The 17,791-nt window shown below is 37.8% G+C and overlaps 1 protein-coding gene and 1 long non-coding RNA gene across 2 annotated transcripts in view; one reads left to right on the top strand and one right to left on the bottom strand.

The window, feature by feature from the left end:
* The window catches only part of jak3 (Janus kinase 3 (a protein tyrosine kinase, leukocyte)), a 39,145-nt gene that overhangs the window by 6,582 nt on the left and 14,772 nt on the right, over positions 1–17,791 (bottom strand). The window contains exons 6-18 of the mRNA XM_061941910.1: positions 12,779–13,082; positions 12,536–12,658; positions 12,297–12,454; positions 12,107–12,218; positions 11,844–12,024; positions 5,819–5,943; positions 4,681–4,812; positions 4,518–4,605; positions 4,187–4,311; positions 3,992–4,121; positions 3,761–3,912; positions 3,383–3,533; positions 3,140–3,267 (exon numbers count right to left, since the gene is read on the bottom strand). Coding sequence (XP_061797894.1) covers positions 3,140–3,267; positions 3,383–3,533; positions 3,761–3,912; positions 3,992–4,121; positions 4,187–4,311; positions 4,518–4,605; positions 4,681–4,812; positions 5,819–5,943; positions 11,844–12,024; positions 12,107–12,218; positions 12,297–12,454; positions 12,536–12,658; positions 12,779–13,082 — 1,909 coding nt within the window. The remainder of the gene's footprint in view (positions 1–3,139; positions 3,268–3,382; positions 3,534–3,760; positions 3,913–3,991; positions 4,122–4,186; positions 4,312–4,517; positions 4,606–4,680; positions 4,813–5,818; positions 5,944–11,843; positions 12,025–12,106; positions 12,219–12,296; positions 12,455–12,535; positions 12,659–12,778; positions 13,083–17,791) is intronic.
* The window catches only part of LOC133616552 (uncharacterized), a 45,464-nt gene that overhangs the window by 13,628 nt on the left and 14,045 nt on the right, over positions 1–17,791 (top strand). The window contains exon 2 of the long non-coding RNA XR_009816877.2: positions 5,881–5,932. This is a non-coding gene — a long non-coding RNA (uncharacterized lncRNA). The remainder of the gene's footprint in view (positions 1–5,880; positions 5,933–17,791) is intronic.

Raw genomic sequence — 17,791 nt, 5'->3', positions numbered from 1 at the left:
GCATGTCTCATCATGACACATTATCTGTATGTAATACTGGCTGCATGTCTGATAGTTGTTTGTGTGACATGTCATTATAGACCACAGCAAACATTACCTAGTCAAAAATCCATTAGAGGAAGACAGCCTGCCGTTTCCTTTAACTTTGACAAACACATCTATACCTTTGGCCATTCTAAGCCAGATATTTCCAGGAGTGATCTCACCCTCAGAGAAGCCTCTGTTTTACTAATGTTTTCCAAATTTACAAAAATGTGTAAAATAAATATTACATTTCAACATTTCTATCAACAAAGATTTGCGTCAGCCGGTGAAACATAGTCATTTTGATAGTTAATAGCTAATTTAAACACATACACCAAGTGTTGCCTTCACCATAAGAATTATATATCCATCCATCCATCCATTTTCTACCGCTTATTTCCTTCGGGGTCGCGGGGGTTGCTGGAGCCTATCTCAGCTACAATCGGGCGGAAGGCGGGGTACACCCTGGACAAGTCGCCACCTCATCGCCTGTGTTGGGTTAGTTACTGAAAACCAGTAACTAGTTACAGTTACTAATTACTTTATTTCAAAAGTAACTCAGTTACTTACACCAAAAAGTAATGCGTTACTGTGAAAAGTAACTATTTAGTTACTTTTTTTCTTCTTGTTTTTTTTTTTTTCAAAAGCTTCCATTAATGCCCTTTTAGCCTTCATTTCAGTACTGTTTTTGCAGTGGAGAATAATACAATCTGTTGATCAACTTGACATGCATTTGCATCACTGAACTCTGCTAAGCAATGTGGTCTACATACAACACACAAAGACAAAGATATGTTTCAAAGGGCCAATTTATTTCAGGCCAGAACAAATTGACAAAACTATTTTAAATAGTTGCAACATAACATACGTAAGTAACAAACAGCATAATAACAACATAACTGTAAACCTGGCTTCACCTAAGGAAGGCACACGTGACATACACAAAGCCTAACCAGGCAGATTTGAATTGTTGTTTGATCCAAGACACAACTTACATTTAACTAAAATGTTATTTTCTTTGTGCTCGACAAAAGAAAAGAAGTGAGAATATCTCCATGTTAAGACACTCGACTCACTCGACTGCGACTCCGTTGTTAGTAAACACAGACACGCCCCCCCCCTCCCCTTCCCTCCCCACACTCACACACAGAGCGCGCCTCCGGCTTGTGACACAAGAACATTCAGAAGGATGACACTGCAGCGCTCCAATAGAACACACTCAGATCTTCTGTTTCTAGCCGATACTACATAAAAAATAACGCAGTAACGCATCATGTAGTAACGGTAACTGAGTTACTAAATATAAAAAATAACGCGTTAGATTACTAGTTACTGCCAAAACTAACGGCGTTACAGTAACGCGTTAGTCCCCACACTGCTCATCGCAGACGAATTATATAAGGCTTTTAATTAGGGCTGCAACTAACGATTAATTTGATAATCGATTAATCTGCCGATTATTACTTCGATTAATCGATTAATAATTGGATAAAAGAGACAAACTACATTTCTATCCTTTCCAGTATTTTATTGAGAAAAAAAAACAGCATACTGGCACCATACTATTTTGATTATTGTTTCTCAGCTGTTTGTACATGTTGTAGTTTATAAATAAAGATTTATTTAAAAAATATATATATATTTTTTTTTTAAAATGCCTCTGGGCATGCGCATAGCATAGATCCAACGAATTGATGACTAAATTAATTGCCAACTATTTTTATAATCGATTTTAATAGATTTAATCGATTAGTTGTTGCCGCGGATAAGCGGAAGAAGGTGGATGGCGCCTCCAGAAGAATTTTTTTTTTGTATTTTTGGTCCAATATGGCTCTTTCAACATTTTGGGTTGCCGACCCCTGCTCTATACCAACAGCGTGCCGGCCCAGTCACATAATATATGCGGCTTTTACACACACACAAGTGAATGCAACGCATACTTGATCAACAGCCATACAGGTCACACTGAGGGTGGCCGTATAAACAACTTTAACACTCTTACAAATATGCGCCACACTGTGAACCCATACCAAACAAGAATGACAAACACATTTCAGGAGAACATCCGCACCGTAACACAACATAAACACAACAGAACAAATACCCAGAACCCCTTGCAGCACTAACTTTTCCGGGACGCTACATCATACACCACCCGTTACCAACAAACCCCGCCCCCCAACCCCGCCGATATTGTAGCCTTGATTATTGTATTATTGCGACATTAATAACAGACCATGACCTACAGATTTTATTTGTTTTGAAATTTGTTAGAAAATTGGGCTGTAAATATTTGGGCACCACACGATTCAATTCGATTTTTGGGGGTAAAGATTTGATTTAGAATCGATTCTCGATTCAAAATCATTTATTTTTTAATAACATTGAGTGCCAGTTCTATGATTAACTACATTAGAATAAATAACAGCTCTAATACATTTCTATATTACTTAAAACTTTGTTTAATAAAATGCTACCTAAACACTTAATAAAGTCAAATACAAATAAGGCAACAAGAGAAATATCCAACATTTCTCTTTTCAAAAGTAAATCTGTACAGCAGATATGGGCATCTATATCAACAACATGATTTGCTTGAGTGGCTGGACAGAACAGGGAAAAAAAAAGATTTTTTAAAATCTATTAAGAATCGTTACAAAAAAAGAATTGCGATTCATTCGAAAAAAAAAAATTTTTTGGCACCCCTACTAGAAAAGTCTTGATTAAGTGAAATTACTCAATCAGCGAACTATGGTCGGTATTCAAAATACTAACCTATTTAATACCAACCATCTGGAATGGATTCATGCCGTCTTTAAGTTTTAGTGGAGTGGTAATTGTGGTATTTTATCTAAGTTAAACTCATGAAAGAAGTTGAACGATGTGCATGCGCTTGTTACTGGAGTTTTGCAGGACTGCTTGTTTTGGAGATTCTAGATGCAAGCCGATATTTGTAACTTACTTATATCAGACCGATATCCGTATTGGATTGCGACAAACCCAGTTTATAACATTGCTGTTGTGAGATACATTTTAAGTTAGACATTTTTTTTCAATAAAATACATTGCCCTGTTAAAATGATTCGCCTGAAAAAAACAGTGGAGTCATGCCTACCTTTCCCAGTAGTGAAATGAAACGTAGATGCCGCTCCTCAAATAATGTCTGGTTTTGCAGGGATGAGCTGGAAGTTTGACACACTGGACTCAATGTGACGGGCTCAGTGGCGTGAAGTATGACATAGTCTGTCGTGAAACCGGAAACACCATCACATTAGGGGTTGTTCATAAATTTGTGCCATTGCATGGCAAGGTGTGTTAAGTAGGTTGACTTCAACCGACTAAGACTACGCATCAATACCTGACGTGATGAGACCGTTGAGGTCACGGATGAGACTGCGACATGAAGGTCTGAAGGCTGCCTTGTAATTCATACACTGGCTGATCAGCTCAGCCAGTTCTGTCCATTGAGACGGCGCCAGCTGCTGGAAGTTCTTATAAAACAGCTGCTTCTACAGAAAGTTGATTTTTGCCTTTAGATTGTGGGAACCGTGTGTCCGTTATCTGCTTTAAGCAAAGCTGCTTTGTTAGTCCTGGGCTCTGGCGCCACCAGTTGTATGTTGTTTAAAATTGTGCTCATCCATCCATTTTCTACCGCTTGTCCCTTTTGGGGTCACGGGGGGTGCTGGAGCCTATCTCAGCTATTATAATTATTGATTTTGCTTTATCATAAGCATACCTGTTGAAGGTCCCAGTCATGCAGTGGAGCATTGCCACCGTTAAAGATTTCCCACACAGTGGCACCAAAGCTCCACTTATCACACTCCAGGGTCAGGTTGTCTGGGGCCTCCAGTACCTCAGGTGCCACCCAGGGAATTCTGTCCAGGATTACTCAATACCACAAAAACATGCTTGTGTAACTATGCATTGGCAGCAAAATTATAATGTGTTGACATTGTGTCATATTTACCATCTCTGCTTATCATTGCAACGCTGATACCAGGGTCGCTAAGCTTGACGAAAGGAGAGCTGCTGTCTCCTTCTCTGGCCAGTAGCAGGTTTTTTGCACAGATATTTCCATGTACAATGTTCTTCTCTTCCTGAAAGATGGTTCCTTTTCAGAAACATTTGTCACCATGGTCTACATTGCAAAATATTTTCCCACCAGGAAGTTGAGAGCACATGCAAGCTGTTTGGCCACATCAAGTTTCCAGCTCACAGACACGTCTCTCCCCCTCTTTAGGTAAAGGTCAAGGGCCCCGTACTTTACAAACTCTTGGACCATTATGTCTGGAAAGAACAGTGAAGTTTGCACTCTTAAGTAAGCAGAGAGTCATCTGAGGGGAAGCTTGCAGAACAAGAATGCATGCATTTTTGCAGATGTGTGGGACTAAAGCAGACCAAACCAAGGCTAACCAATAATGTAACATATTTCTTAATATCATACAATCTTCAAAAATGTGGGTTCTCGTGTGCAAATGAAAATTCTGCCTTACTTTTTGTTCCATGGACACTGATGCCATAAACCAAGAGTAGGTGCTTGTGAGAGATTTGACTCATTATGCTGGCTGCTTCAAAAAATGACTGTGTGACATAAAATACAAGTTTATCATGTAAAAATAATAACATGTTGCAATATTTTGATGAGATTAAACTCACTTCCCAGCAGTTCTTGTGAACACCATGAAGTTCTTTCAGTAAAACATCCGTCACATGTTTCTCCCCGTCACGAATGTCTGTTTTGGAGCCTTTAAAAACTCGAGTAAACGATCCCTGTCCAAGGCTTTCACCCTTACAGGAGGAATAAGGAATTGTTATGATGATTAATATTTTTTCGTTATTATATTACTGCAGAAGAGCACTGGTGAAAGAGGTCATTACAATTGATGTGGGAAAATAATGTATAATGTATAAAATATGTATATATGTATGTATATACATGTATATGTATTTTATATATATATATATATATATATATATATATATATATATATATATATATATATATATATATATATATATATATATATATATATATATATATATATATATATATAGGGCGGCGTGGCGCAGTGGAAGAGTGGCCGTGCGCGACCCGAGGGTCCCTGGTTCAATCCCCACCTAGTACCAACCTCGTCATGTCCGTTGTGTCCTGAGCAAGACACTTCACCCTTGCTCCTGATGGGTGCTGGTTAGCGCCTTGCATGGCAGCTCCCTCCATCAGTGTGTGAATGTGTGTGTGAATGGGTAAATGTGGAAGTAGTGTCAAAGCGCTTTGAGTACCTTGAAGGTAGAAAAGCGCTATACAAGTACAACCCATTTATCATTTATCTATATATATATATATATATATATGTATATACATTCCACTTTTTGTTATGTTTTTTTAGGAATAGTCAATTTTCAATGTGTGGCAGGCTATTTGTTATTAGCTTGCTAACAAGTTCCGCATTTTTAAGCCTTGATATTTGCAATAAATGCCATTTGGGGTTGGTTTTCACATATTTTCATACATATTAAACACACAGAGGGCATCTCTAAATATGTATTTACTGTTCATGTTGCTTTTTTATTTTGTGTTATGTATTTAACTTTTTATAAACTTGATGCAATGCAGTGTTGGTTGGTTACCACAACAGATTACATTACAAGCCAACACTTTAAGATTAAAGTTAATGTAGGAATGACCATCAAAATATGTTTTGATCATGAAGAATTCACGTTAGGGTAAAAAAAATGTGATCACTAAACTCATTCTCCTCTACTATTAGTAGCACATGCGAGTATAACAACTTACCCATTTTAGGTCTTCGTACTTGATCATGTGGAACTGGATATGACTAAATTTTTTTCTCTCAGGTGTTTGGGACCCTTGAGCCTCTTCAGAGATGCTGTTGCGTATGACGATGAGGTTCGTAAACTCTATGGAGGAATTTGGAAACTTTGTTCTCAAGCTTTCTTTTCTGCTTTTGATATGCTCATTGTAGCATACAGTGATACCTCAATTTACACACTCAATCTGTTCCAGTGACGTGCGGTGAGGTTGATGGCTGGTGAGGCACTGACTTCATCACAGTCAGATTTACAAACATATGAACCCTAAAGAGTATCTTATTCACCATTTGATTGGCAGCAGTTAACAGGTTATGTTTAAAAGCTCATACCAGCATTCTTCCCTGCTTGGCACTCAGCATCAAGGGTTGGAATTGGGGGTTAAATCACCAAAAATGATTCCCAGGCGCGGCGCCGCTGCTGCCCACTGCTCCCCTCACCTCCCAGGGGGTGATCAAGGGGATGGGTCAAATGCAGAGGACAAATTTCATTACACCTAGTGTATGTGTGACAATCATTGGTACTTTAACTTAACTTTAACTTTACACATACAAACTGTAGCACACAAAAAAGCACATTTAATAAAAAAACGTTATTATGGTCTTACCTTTACTTATAAATGAAGTCCACAACTAAAGCCCTCACTTAAACTTTCCACGTGCAAGATTGAATCTATTTTAAAAAGTGTAACCGAGGGTTTATAAATGTCGCCTATACTGTATGAAACTACAAAATAACAAACACGGAGGCTCCAGTTTACACGAGGACCACTTTATTTACTTTCTTTCAAAAACCTCCGCAACGTGACATCACTTCCGCTCTTAGCCCCTTCAAAATAAGAGCTCAAGGCAAATACTGTATAACAGCGCATAACAGGAACTTTACATCACAAAGAGGAAAGCCCATGAAAATAGGTTACAAAAGTTATTTAATAAGAAGCCAAAAAGTGCAAAAACAATAATGTTCGTGTTGGAGGAGTTGTGAATTAGGTACACCTGCAGTCTGCAGGTGTATCTAATGTTGTGTCCCTGCAGTCATTCACAACTCCTCCAACACCAATATTATTGTTTTTGCACTTTTTGGCTTCTTATGAAATATTTTTTTTAAATAGATTCAATCTTGCACGTGGAAAGTTTAAGTGTGGGCTTTAGTTGATGTAACAATTCTACGGCGGGGGTGCAGGAGGCGAGCCTCACACAGTGCGTCTTTTGCAGCCGTTTTATGATCGCTCGGCACAAGAAATACTTTACACACATACAGTTGTTGACAAAATACACTGTACATTATATACCTCAGCTAACTAAACTATGGAAATGTATAATATAGTTCACATAGCAATACAGTCTCACATCACAGGAGGCCAGCAGTTAGCCGAGTCATTGCGCAATTCATGTTGCGGCACTGAGTGACGTGCCTCAACTGGCTGCTGTTCACCGCACCGTCTCTTCTCAGTATTTGAACGGCAAATGTGAAATTTCAGCTATTTTGAATAAAAATAATCTAAAACTGGTGAAGTTAAATGGAAAATAACTTTAAAGTATAATCACTGGATACATATAACAATTTAATTATTTTTTTTTCTTTTTACATTTTTTTTCTTTCCATGATGGCAGGTGAGGCCCCGCCTCACCTGCCTCTAGTGACTGCACTTCACTGATCTGTTCCATGACCGAGCTCTTGACTCAAAACACTTGTATCTCACATTTTTAATCTGTGCTTGGCCCCATAGAATACCACAATTTTAACATGTAACAGTTCAGTTCAGTTCAGTTTCAGTTTATTTGGAACATGCATACGATGCAATGTAATGCATCACACATTTCCAGTTGTTTCATTACAGCATGTCCGAAAAGGAGTAGGAAGAAGCAGAGCTTATTTAATCCTACCCCTTTTCATACCATAGCAATTTTATCCAATTTCCTTGTTCTCTGTAACAGAACAGTGAACAAATAAATAATATACCATAGTAAGCAAACAAATGTTAAGTACATAAATAATCTTTGTCTCAATAAAAAAAAGGAAAAAAAAAAAGGGTTAAAGATGTTCATCATAATTCTTGTTCTGTGTACTTTGTGAACACTTGTAGTTTGAACAGTCTCTTAAACTGAATTATATTGGTGCTGTGTTTGATTTATTTGGTTAATCCATTCCATAATTTAATTCCACATACAGATATGCTAAATGTTTTAAGTGTTGTATGAGCATACAAATGTTTTAAATTAGATTTTCCTCTAATGTTATACTTCTCCTCTTTTGTTGAGAAGAATTGTTGTACATTCTTGGGTAGGAGGTTATAATTTGCTTTATACATAATTTTAGCTGTTTGCAAATGCACCAAATCGTTGAATTTCAATAATTGTGATTTCATAAATAAAGCGTTTGTATGTTCTCTATATCCAACATTATGTATTATTCTAATCAATCTTTTTTATAACACAGTTAGTGAATGAAGCGCACATTTGTAGTTGGTTCCCCATATTTCTACACAGTAACTCAGATATGCTAACACTAGCGAGCAGTAAAGAATATGAAGTGATTTTTGGTCTAGAACATCTGTTTTTGTCAAACCATCTTTTTAATTTGTTCATTTCAATCAATCAATCAATGTTTATTTAAATAGCCCTAAATCACAAGTGTCTCAAAGGGCTGCACAAGCCACAACGACATCCTCGGTACAGAGCCCACATAATGTAATTATTTGTATTATCTTTTGTGTGTTCTCACCTGAACAAAATGCTGTTGTGTCATCTGCAAATAATACTAACTTTAGATCCTTTGTAACTTCATAAATGTAATTTATATAGAGATTGAACAATTTTTGGTCTGAGTATTGATCCCTGAGTTACGCCACAAAATATTTTCAGCTCTATGGAAGTGTGTTCGCCTATCTTCACGTATTACTTCCTGTTGGTTAAGTAGCTTCTTACCCAGTTCAAGACCAACCCTCTGATGCCATACCGTTCTAATTTGTTTATTAAGATGCTGTGATTAATTGTGTCAAATGCTTTTGTTAAATCCATGAACACTGCAGCAGCACATTTTTACTATATATTGCATTTGTGATCTCTTCAGTTATTTTGATTAATGCCATTGATGTTGAGATGTTGGCTCTGTATCCGTATTGGTTATCTGTGAGTGTTTCATTTTTATTTATGAATTTGTCGAATCTGTTGTTAAACAGTTTTTCAATGATTTTAGAAAATTGTGGAAGTAGAGAACCAGGTCTGTAGTTTGTAAACTGGTGTTTGTCTCCAGTCTTTATAAATTGGTACGATTTTTGCTATTTTCATTTTATCTGGGAATTTGCCTGTTTGAAATGATAGGTTGCTGATATATGTTAAAGGTTCTGAAATCTCTTCAATAACCTTTTTTATCATTTTCATATCAATTTCGTTGCAATAAGTTGAGGTCTTGGATTTACCTTTTTTTTCACAATATGGAATATTTCCTCTTTTGTCACTCCTTCTAGGAACATAGAGTTTGGGTTTCTATCTATGGTTTCTATCTATAACATGCATTTTTTTTAAAAAGAACAACTTTTAGATATCATTTTTTGAAAAACAAAGCAATTGTACTACACACAACTAGAGTAGTTTAACCAATGTGATAACAATTTAAGGCATTTTCCTTTTCCATTACACTAAATAGGACTTCAAAATACTTTTTAGTCTGTTCTGATTGGCGTTTTCCCGTCTCATTATGTCCAACATGTTCAATGAGCCTCATTACTGAAGAGTTGGTTTGTCAATAAGGCTGGGATAACGGCAAGTTAGCGATGTGAAGTCATGAAAGTCTTTGAACGACTCTTTTAAGTGAACGATGAGAACTGATTTCCAGTTAAGAGTTGTGTAGATGGCGAAACATTATATTAAAAAAAAAAAAAGTTCAGCGGGTAAGGTAGTACAGTTTTGTCTTCACATTTTATCATGTGCATATTTATATTCTAGTTGTATTTATTGTATTTTAAACAAACATAAATGTAATTCCTATTCGTACAGTATATACAGTATTTTTCTGTATTGTTAAATTTTAGTATTCTGTAACATGCATAGTTATTATTGTTCCAGAAAGTTTTTTAGGTAAGGGAAAATACGATATAGTTATTTAATTATCCAAGCATGGCGATATGACAACAAGGCAAATTAGATACTGATTTCCACATATGTAATTAATCTTGGTGAAATATTGAATTTTAATTATTCTATTACAAATATCATTATGGCTACCAGGGATATTGTTTTCTTGATGCGTAACAAAATATAACAACAAGCCAGTCTTTTAAGCGGCTCTTTGATAGGAATGCTCTTCAAGATCCAGTTCCCTTCATTAATCCCATCTCTACCAAGTAATGGTGCTGAAAATGGGAATATTTCTAGGTATGCTATCTCCCACAATCATACTTGCCAACCTTGAGACCTCCGATATCGGGAGCGGGGGGGTGGTTAAGAGGGGAGGAGTATATTTACAGCTAGAATTCACCAAGTCAAGTATTTCATATATATATATATATATATATATATATATATATATATATATATATATATATATATATATATATATATATATATATATATATATATATATAAGAAATACTTTCAGTGAATTCTAGCTAGCTATATATATTTATTTATTTTATTATATATATATAAATAAAATAAATACTTGAATTTCAGTGTTCATTTATTTACACATATACACACACATAACACTCATCTACTCATTGTTGTACTTGAAAGACTTGATTAAATACACAGTAATGAAAACACAGTTGTTCTACTAACTGTACTGTGCTTGCTGCTTACAAAAAAAAAACCAACAACACTTACCTTTCACTATTTGAGTAGCCTTTGTTCTGCCATTTGCGTACTGGCGAGCGATCTCTGAATCCAGGAACATATCCTTCACGGATTTGTTGAAGACATTCGCAAATGAGAACGGGATGTTGCTTCCAGCTATCAGCATAGCCATCTTTGTCTCGGCATAAATTACACCCTCGGGCCTCCATTTAGCGATGTGGCCCATAATACTGGGCTGTGCTGCGTTGCCGCCACTTTGTGCTTCGCTGACCGTTCATGACTGAGTGTATCCGTTCGGCCACCGTGTTCAATGGAGAAGTCTGATCTACAAAATTTACAGGCAGCATACCCCTTCCCCTTCGAACTGTCCTGGATAAACTGAAATTCTTGTTTCCATTCGTTTTGGAACTTACAAGCGTATTTCTTCATCTTACTCGTCGGCGTCGCCATGGCTGTATCTTCCTCGTTCGTCTGCTTCGTCTCCTTGTTATGTGCGCAGTTGTGCACTCTCGACCAGTCACTCAGGACCGCATGGAGCTGGAGGGGGCGTGGCCTCCAGCTGCGGCTGTAAATCAGGAGATTTTCGGGAGAATATTTGTCCCGGGAGGTTTTCGGGAGAGGCGCTGAATTTCGGGAGTCTCCCGGAAAATTTGTGAGGGTTGGCAAGTATGCACACAATCAGTGTAGTTGAGGAGAAGAGTGGACGCCTTTCAGGGGATGTGCTGGGAAGGTTACTGTCACATGAGGCTAGGCAGTAGCAAGACCGAAGACCGCGTCGGTTATTCGCGCGTCAGAGTGAAGGACTGCCCTGGACACCCGTAGCAGCTTCAGACGTGTGGGTGGAGGCGCAACCTTCAGCATGAGGACGAAGTTGGCTTAAAGGCTGTGAAAGCTGGACCGCTGCTAAATATTTGGTTTCCAATGGCTGGAAAACTAAGTTATTTCAATTTCGAGCTGTAAGGTCATGCCAGCAAATAAGACTGGATGTTTTTGAGCTGAATTAACAATGTTCACTGTGGCATTTGCTTTGCCACCTAGTGCTGCGTAGGTTCATAACTCAAATTATAATTGCAATTTAAAGCAAAACAAAAATCAGATAGATCTCTCATATCTCATAATACTTGTAAATTGAGGCATCACTGTATTTAGAAATCATTTGAAAACCTTCACCATGATATGGAAGTAGCAACATACCTTTAGGTCGCGGTGGACAGCAATGGACGAGTTTAGCTGGAATATTATCCAGCAGCAGTTTGTGTTGTTGGTAAAAACTGGTGAGCTCTCTCAAACTGGTAAAGGACTGCCGAACACCAGGAAGACGGTAACAGTCATTTCTAATGATGAGACAGTCTTTATAATCGAGTCCAAGGGATGTCTGAAGACACAAAAACTCCACATAGTCACAATATTGTGGTTGGTAGGTAGGAAAGGAAGATTGTCATAGAAGGAAGATTTACCTGAATACAGACTGTGAGGAAGAAGTTATCAAAGATGTTGGGACTCTGCCGGAGTAGGAATGTTCCACCATTACCTCCGGATTTTTTCAACTTGTCGACTGCAAACTCTGATCTAATCAAGTATATACTGTATAGTCATTCTAAGTTTCTGTTGGAGTTGTCAAAATCATTATTTTTCAAAAGAACTCACGTGATTGGGCCATGGCAATGATTTTTGATACCTTCCAGAATACTTTCGGGGGCTGCGTCCTGGCAGAAGTAGTGGCTGGAATCTGTGGTCAGTCTGAAGTAACCGTCAACAAGCGACACAAATGATAGCGCTTCTCTAAGACTTTGAAAGTTGGCTTCCTTTGGAGCAAAATCAAACATGAAAACAAAGACTTGGATTACTTTGATATAGAGGGTAGCACTTCAAGGCTAATCTTTTACCAGGCATCGGTCGTCATGACGACAAACGGTCACCATCCTGCTGTCTTGGGGAAAATGCTCGTGGGATATTCTCTTGATGCTGATGGAAACAATGTCCTGGAAATCACAGAAGGCTTGCCACGCCTAGACAAAAATACTTATGGTTATTTCTTATCAGTTAAGTGTTCAATTATATTCAATATTTCAAATTTATCATTAAAGAAACAAATAAGAAAAATAAACATCTCTTAATGTTGGTCTCACCAGGAAGCCATCAGGCTGAGAACCTCCACTGGTTTGAATGCCAGTTTCCCCGCTGACCCTCACGTGAGTGAACATTCCATTGGAATGGGAAGAACCAGCGCTCACACAGTAGACTTCATTCCCTAAGGTTGGAACGATGCCAGCCAGTTCAACCAGGTATTTCAGTTTCAAGCTGCACTCGTCCACTGAGCAGTTTCCAAGTTTCTTTAGAAAACGCTTGAGGGTGTTTTTTATTCGATACCGGTCCAGGCGGTTCCGTTTCTGAATGTCGTGGCGGTGTGACTTAGGAAGGCAGGATTTGTAGCTAAGGAGAAAAAGTATATACAATAAGAATGTGAATCTTACAACAACTAACGACTCACTGTGATTCCAATTTTTGGGGTCATATGCGATGAGGTGATGACTTGTCCAGGGTGTACCCTGCCTTCCGCACAAAAGCAGCCGGGATAGGCTCCAGGACCCCCGTGACCCCGATTGGGACAAGCGGTAGAAAATGCATAGATGGATGGATTCAATTCAGAATTGATTTTCGATTCAACACAATTTTCTATTCAAACTAATTCTCGCAATATTTGGTTTCTATACAGTATTCTAATTAAACCTTTTCAAAAGAGATTATAGGTTACAAAAGCTCCTTTTGACTGCTGACATATGATGTATACCTGCAGAGAGTAAGCAACAAAATGGCCTAAAAACTTTGAAAACGTCAAATAGATTGCCATTCAAATGTGAATTGGTTTTTTATGTCACCTCTAACACACTATTTAAAAGTGCTTTTTTTCCAATGAAAGCTAATTGGGTAAAAAAAACAATAACTTTTTATTGCTTATTGGGCAAGCTACTTAGAAAATGTAGTTAGCTAAGTTACAGCTATTCTACATCAAATGTAGCTAAGATAAGCTCAAATCAAATGACAAACATATCTTAAATACATCAAAGCTCTTTTTTTAAACTTAATTCCAAGTCATTGTCGCAACCCCTGGCAAAAATTATGGAATCATCAATCTTGGAGGGTGTTCATTCAGTTGTTTAATGTTGTAGAAAAAAAGCAGATAACAGACATGACACAAAACTATAGTCATTTCAAATGGCAACTTTCTGGCTTTGAGAACCACTGAAAGAAACCAAGACAAAAAATTGTGGTGGTCGGCAAACAGTTTCTTTTTTAGATAAAGCAGATTGAAAATGATGGAATTACTTAATTATGAGTAAAATTAGGGAATCATAAAAACAAACAAAAAACACTACAACACCTAACTAGTACTGCGTTGCACCACCTCTAGCTTTTATAATAGCTTTTCCCAACCCAGTTTACCGGTACATGTTCTTTGTAGATTTGGAAAAGGCTTTTTTAAAAGTTTATTTAACCTTTCTTTAACCAGGAAAAAAATCCCATTGAGATTAAAAGCCTCTTTTTCAAGGAAGTCCTGGCCAAGAGGCAGCAAAGTTACACATAAAATTACATTCGTATTACACATTAAAATGACAGGATGGACATCTAGTAAAACAGTTACAGATAACTGAGGTTCCTTCAAATGCTCTGTTTAGTTTTAAAAGCATTTAAGGATAATATTATGTCAGTTTCCAGTCTCTTTGTAACATGTTCCAAGCAAAAGAAGCTGCATGGACAAAAGCTTTTTTTCCCTAGCTCAGTGCGAGCAAAAGGGACAGAGAGCAACAACTGATCGTTGGATCTCAGTGCATAAGAGTTCGTACTTCTCTGTGTAATCAATGTACAAATGTAATTGGGCAACCGTCCCAATAAAGCCTTGTAAATAAAAGTGTACCAATGACACTGTCTCTGATTAGACAGAGAAGGCCATCCCACCTGGGAGTACAAGTCACAGTGGTGTGTCATTGCTCTACAGTTTATGATGATTCTCAAAGAATCATGGTAAACAGGGTCGACCATCTGAAGACAGGAATGAATAGCATTCATATATAAAAGATCACCATAATCTAGCACAGATAAAAATGTGGCAGAGACAAGGTTCTATTTTGCACCAAAATAAAAACATCTCTTATTATGGAAGAAAAACCCCAATTTAAGTTATAGTTTCTTCACCGGTTGATCAATAAAAAGTTTAAAGGTGAGAGAGTCATCAATTAAAAAATAAGGTATTTATATTCACCACTTCTATAACATTCCCTTCAAGAGTGGACACTACCGGGGGAGTTTGAGGCACCTTCCTATGTTTGGAAAACAGCATCAGTTTTGTCTTGTCAGCATTGAGAACCAGTTTTAAGTCAATAAGTGAATTCTGCACAGCGACAAAAGTTTTCTGCAGGGAATTAACAGCCTGATCAACAGATGATCCAGAGCAATAAATAATTATATCGTCAGCATAAAAATGCATATTAGCATCAGAGAAATGTTGTTCGAGATCATTTATGTATAAAATAAAAAAGAGAGGCCCCAATATAGATCCCTGTGGCACCCCTTTATGAACAGTGACATTTTCTGAACAAAGGCCCTCGTATTTAATACAATGGGTCCTGTTTTCTAAATAATTTGAAAACCAAGCGACCGTATGTTCTGACAGTCCAATGAGAAACAGCCTGTGTTTTAAAATAGCTTGGTCTACTGTGCCAAACGCTTTGGAGAGACCAATAATAAGTGAGGCACAGTACTGTTTTTTATCAAGCACTACAATGATTTCATTTACCACCTTCATTGTAGCAGTGTAGCCTGATTGATATTTATAAATCATTTTATTTGAAGAGAGGAACTATTTCAACTGATCACAAACAAGAGATTCCAAAATTTTTGATTAGACACAAAATTTGATATTGGCCTATAATTAGAAAGAATTGCTGGATCAACTCCCTTTAACAAAGGGAGGAGAAAAAAAAGCTGATTTCCAAACTGATGGAATATCTTTGTTTTTAACGGACTGGTTACAAATAATTGAAAGTGGCTCAGCTACAAAATCCGCTGCCAGCTTTAGAAAAAATAAGGCTCAATCAAGGTCCGGGGGATTTTCTGTGGTCTAAAGTCTTTGGGAATTTCTGCACTTCAAGACAAGTAAAAGTAAAAGGATCTCCAGAAAACATGGGAGAGTCTGTACAAGGATTTCCTATAGTTGTCCCTTTTGAGTCAAATAGAGAACCGGACGATAAAAAATGCTGGTTAAAACAATTCAAGACTTCAGTTCGATCATAAACTGGCACTGATTCTTGAAGTACAAATGTGGGAAAAGTTGCTGTGTTTTTATTCACAGACAGAGATTTGATAACTTTCCAAAATTTCTGTGGGTTGTTGAGATTCTCAGTGACCGACAAAAAAATATTCTTATTTGGCCTTTTTGATAAGGGAAGTGCATTGATTTCGAAGCTGTCTAAAATATGACCAATCAGTGGCAGAGTTACTTTGTCTTGCCTTATCCCATGCCTTAATACACTCATGAATGATATCTGCCTGTTACGGAGAAAAACTGGGATTTTCTCGTCCCTTCACTCTGTTTTTTTTAAAGGTGCATGTTTATTAATAATTTGCATGAAAATGTCTTTGAAAATTCCTTTGAAAAATGTCCAAGCGAGCTCTACATAGATTTACACACTATATTGCCAAAAGTATTTGGCCACCCATCCAAATGATGAGAATCAGGTGTTCTAATCACTTGGTGTATAAAATTAAGCACTTAGGCATGGAGACTGTTTCTACAAACATTTGTGAAAGAATGGGCCGCTCTCAGGAGCTCAGTGATTTTCAGCGTGGAACTATCATAGGATGCCACCTGTGCAAAAAAAACAGTGGTGAAATTTCCTCGCTCCTAAATATTTTAAAGTCAACTGTAGGTTTTATTATAAGAAAATGGAAGAGTTTGAGAACAACAGCAAGTCAGCCACCATGTGGTAGGCCACGTAAACTGACATGCAGTGGTGTAAAGCATGTCGCCACTGGATTCTAGAGCAGTGGAGACGCGTTCTCTGGAGTGATGAATCACGCTTTTCCATCTGGCGATCTGATGGACGAGTCTGGGTTTGATGGTGGCCAGGAGCATGGTACATTTTGGACTGCATTGTGCCGAGTGTGAAATTTGGTGAAGGAGGAATTATGGTGTGCGGTTGTTTTTCAGGAGTTGGGCTTGGCTCCTTAGTTCCAGTGAAAGGAGCTTTGAATGCTCCAGGGTACCAAAACATTTTGAACTATTCCATGCTCTCAACCTTGTGGGAACAGTTTGGAGCGGGCCCTTCCTCGTCCAACATGACTGTGAACCAGTGCACAAAGCAAGGTCCATAAAGACATGGATGACAGAGTCTGGTGTGGATGAACTTGACTGGCCTGCACAGAGTCCTGACCTGAACCCGATAGAACACCTTTGGAATGAATTAGAACGGAGACTGAGAGCCAGGCCTTCTTGACCAACATCAGCGTGTGACCTCACCAATGCGCTTTTGGAAGAATGGTAGAAAATTCCTATAAACACAGTACGCAAGCTTGTGGACAGCTTTCCCAGAAGAGTTGAAGCTGTAATAGCTGCAAATGGTGGACCGACATCATATTGAACCCTATGGGTTAGGAATGGGATAGCACTTTAAGTTCATATGTGAGTCAAGGCAGGTGGCCAAATACTTTTGGCAATATAGTGTAGGTTCCCAGTCCACATTATGCAAATCATGATGAAAAGCTTGTTTATTGAAATTTTTAAGATTCCTTCTACAAACAATACGAGGTTTTCACTTCGGAATCCAAGTATTTCTACATGCAGCAACAATACAATGATCACTCAAATTATTACAGAATATACCCAAGGAAGAGAATTTATGAGGCACATTAGTTAAAATCAAATCAATTAAGGTATATTTATCTGGAATTTGGGGATTAGGCCTGGTGGGAAAGTTGACCAACTGGGTGAGATTAACAGAATAAAAAAACTGTTTAAATTAATCAGAAGCTGCATTTAACCAGTCCCAGTTAAAATCTCCTGACTTAAGTAATTCAGTGTAATATAACTTATCTAAAAGCTGTTTTAATGACCCTAGCGCCTCCCTTGAAGCAGATGGGGGCCT

The sequence above is a fragment of the Nerophis lumbriciformis genome, linkage group LG14 (genome assembly GCF_033978685.3).
Source record: "Nerophis lumbriciformis linkage group LG14, RoL_Nlum_v2.1, whole genome shotgun sequence".
NCBI lineage: Eukaryota > Metazoa > Chordata > Actinopteri > Syngnathiformes > Syngnathidae > Nerophis > Nerophis lumbriciformis.
Note: the sequence above shows the minus strand (reverse complement) of the source record. Positions and strands in the feature narration are given on the sequence as shown.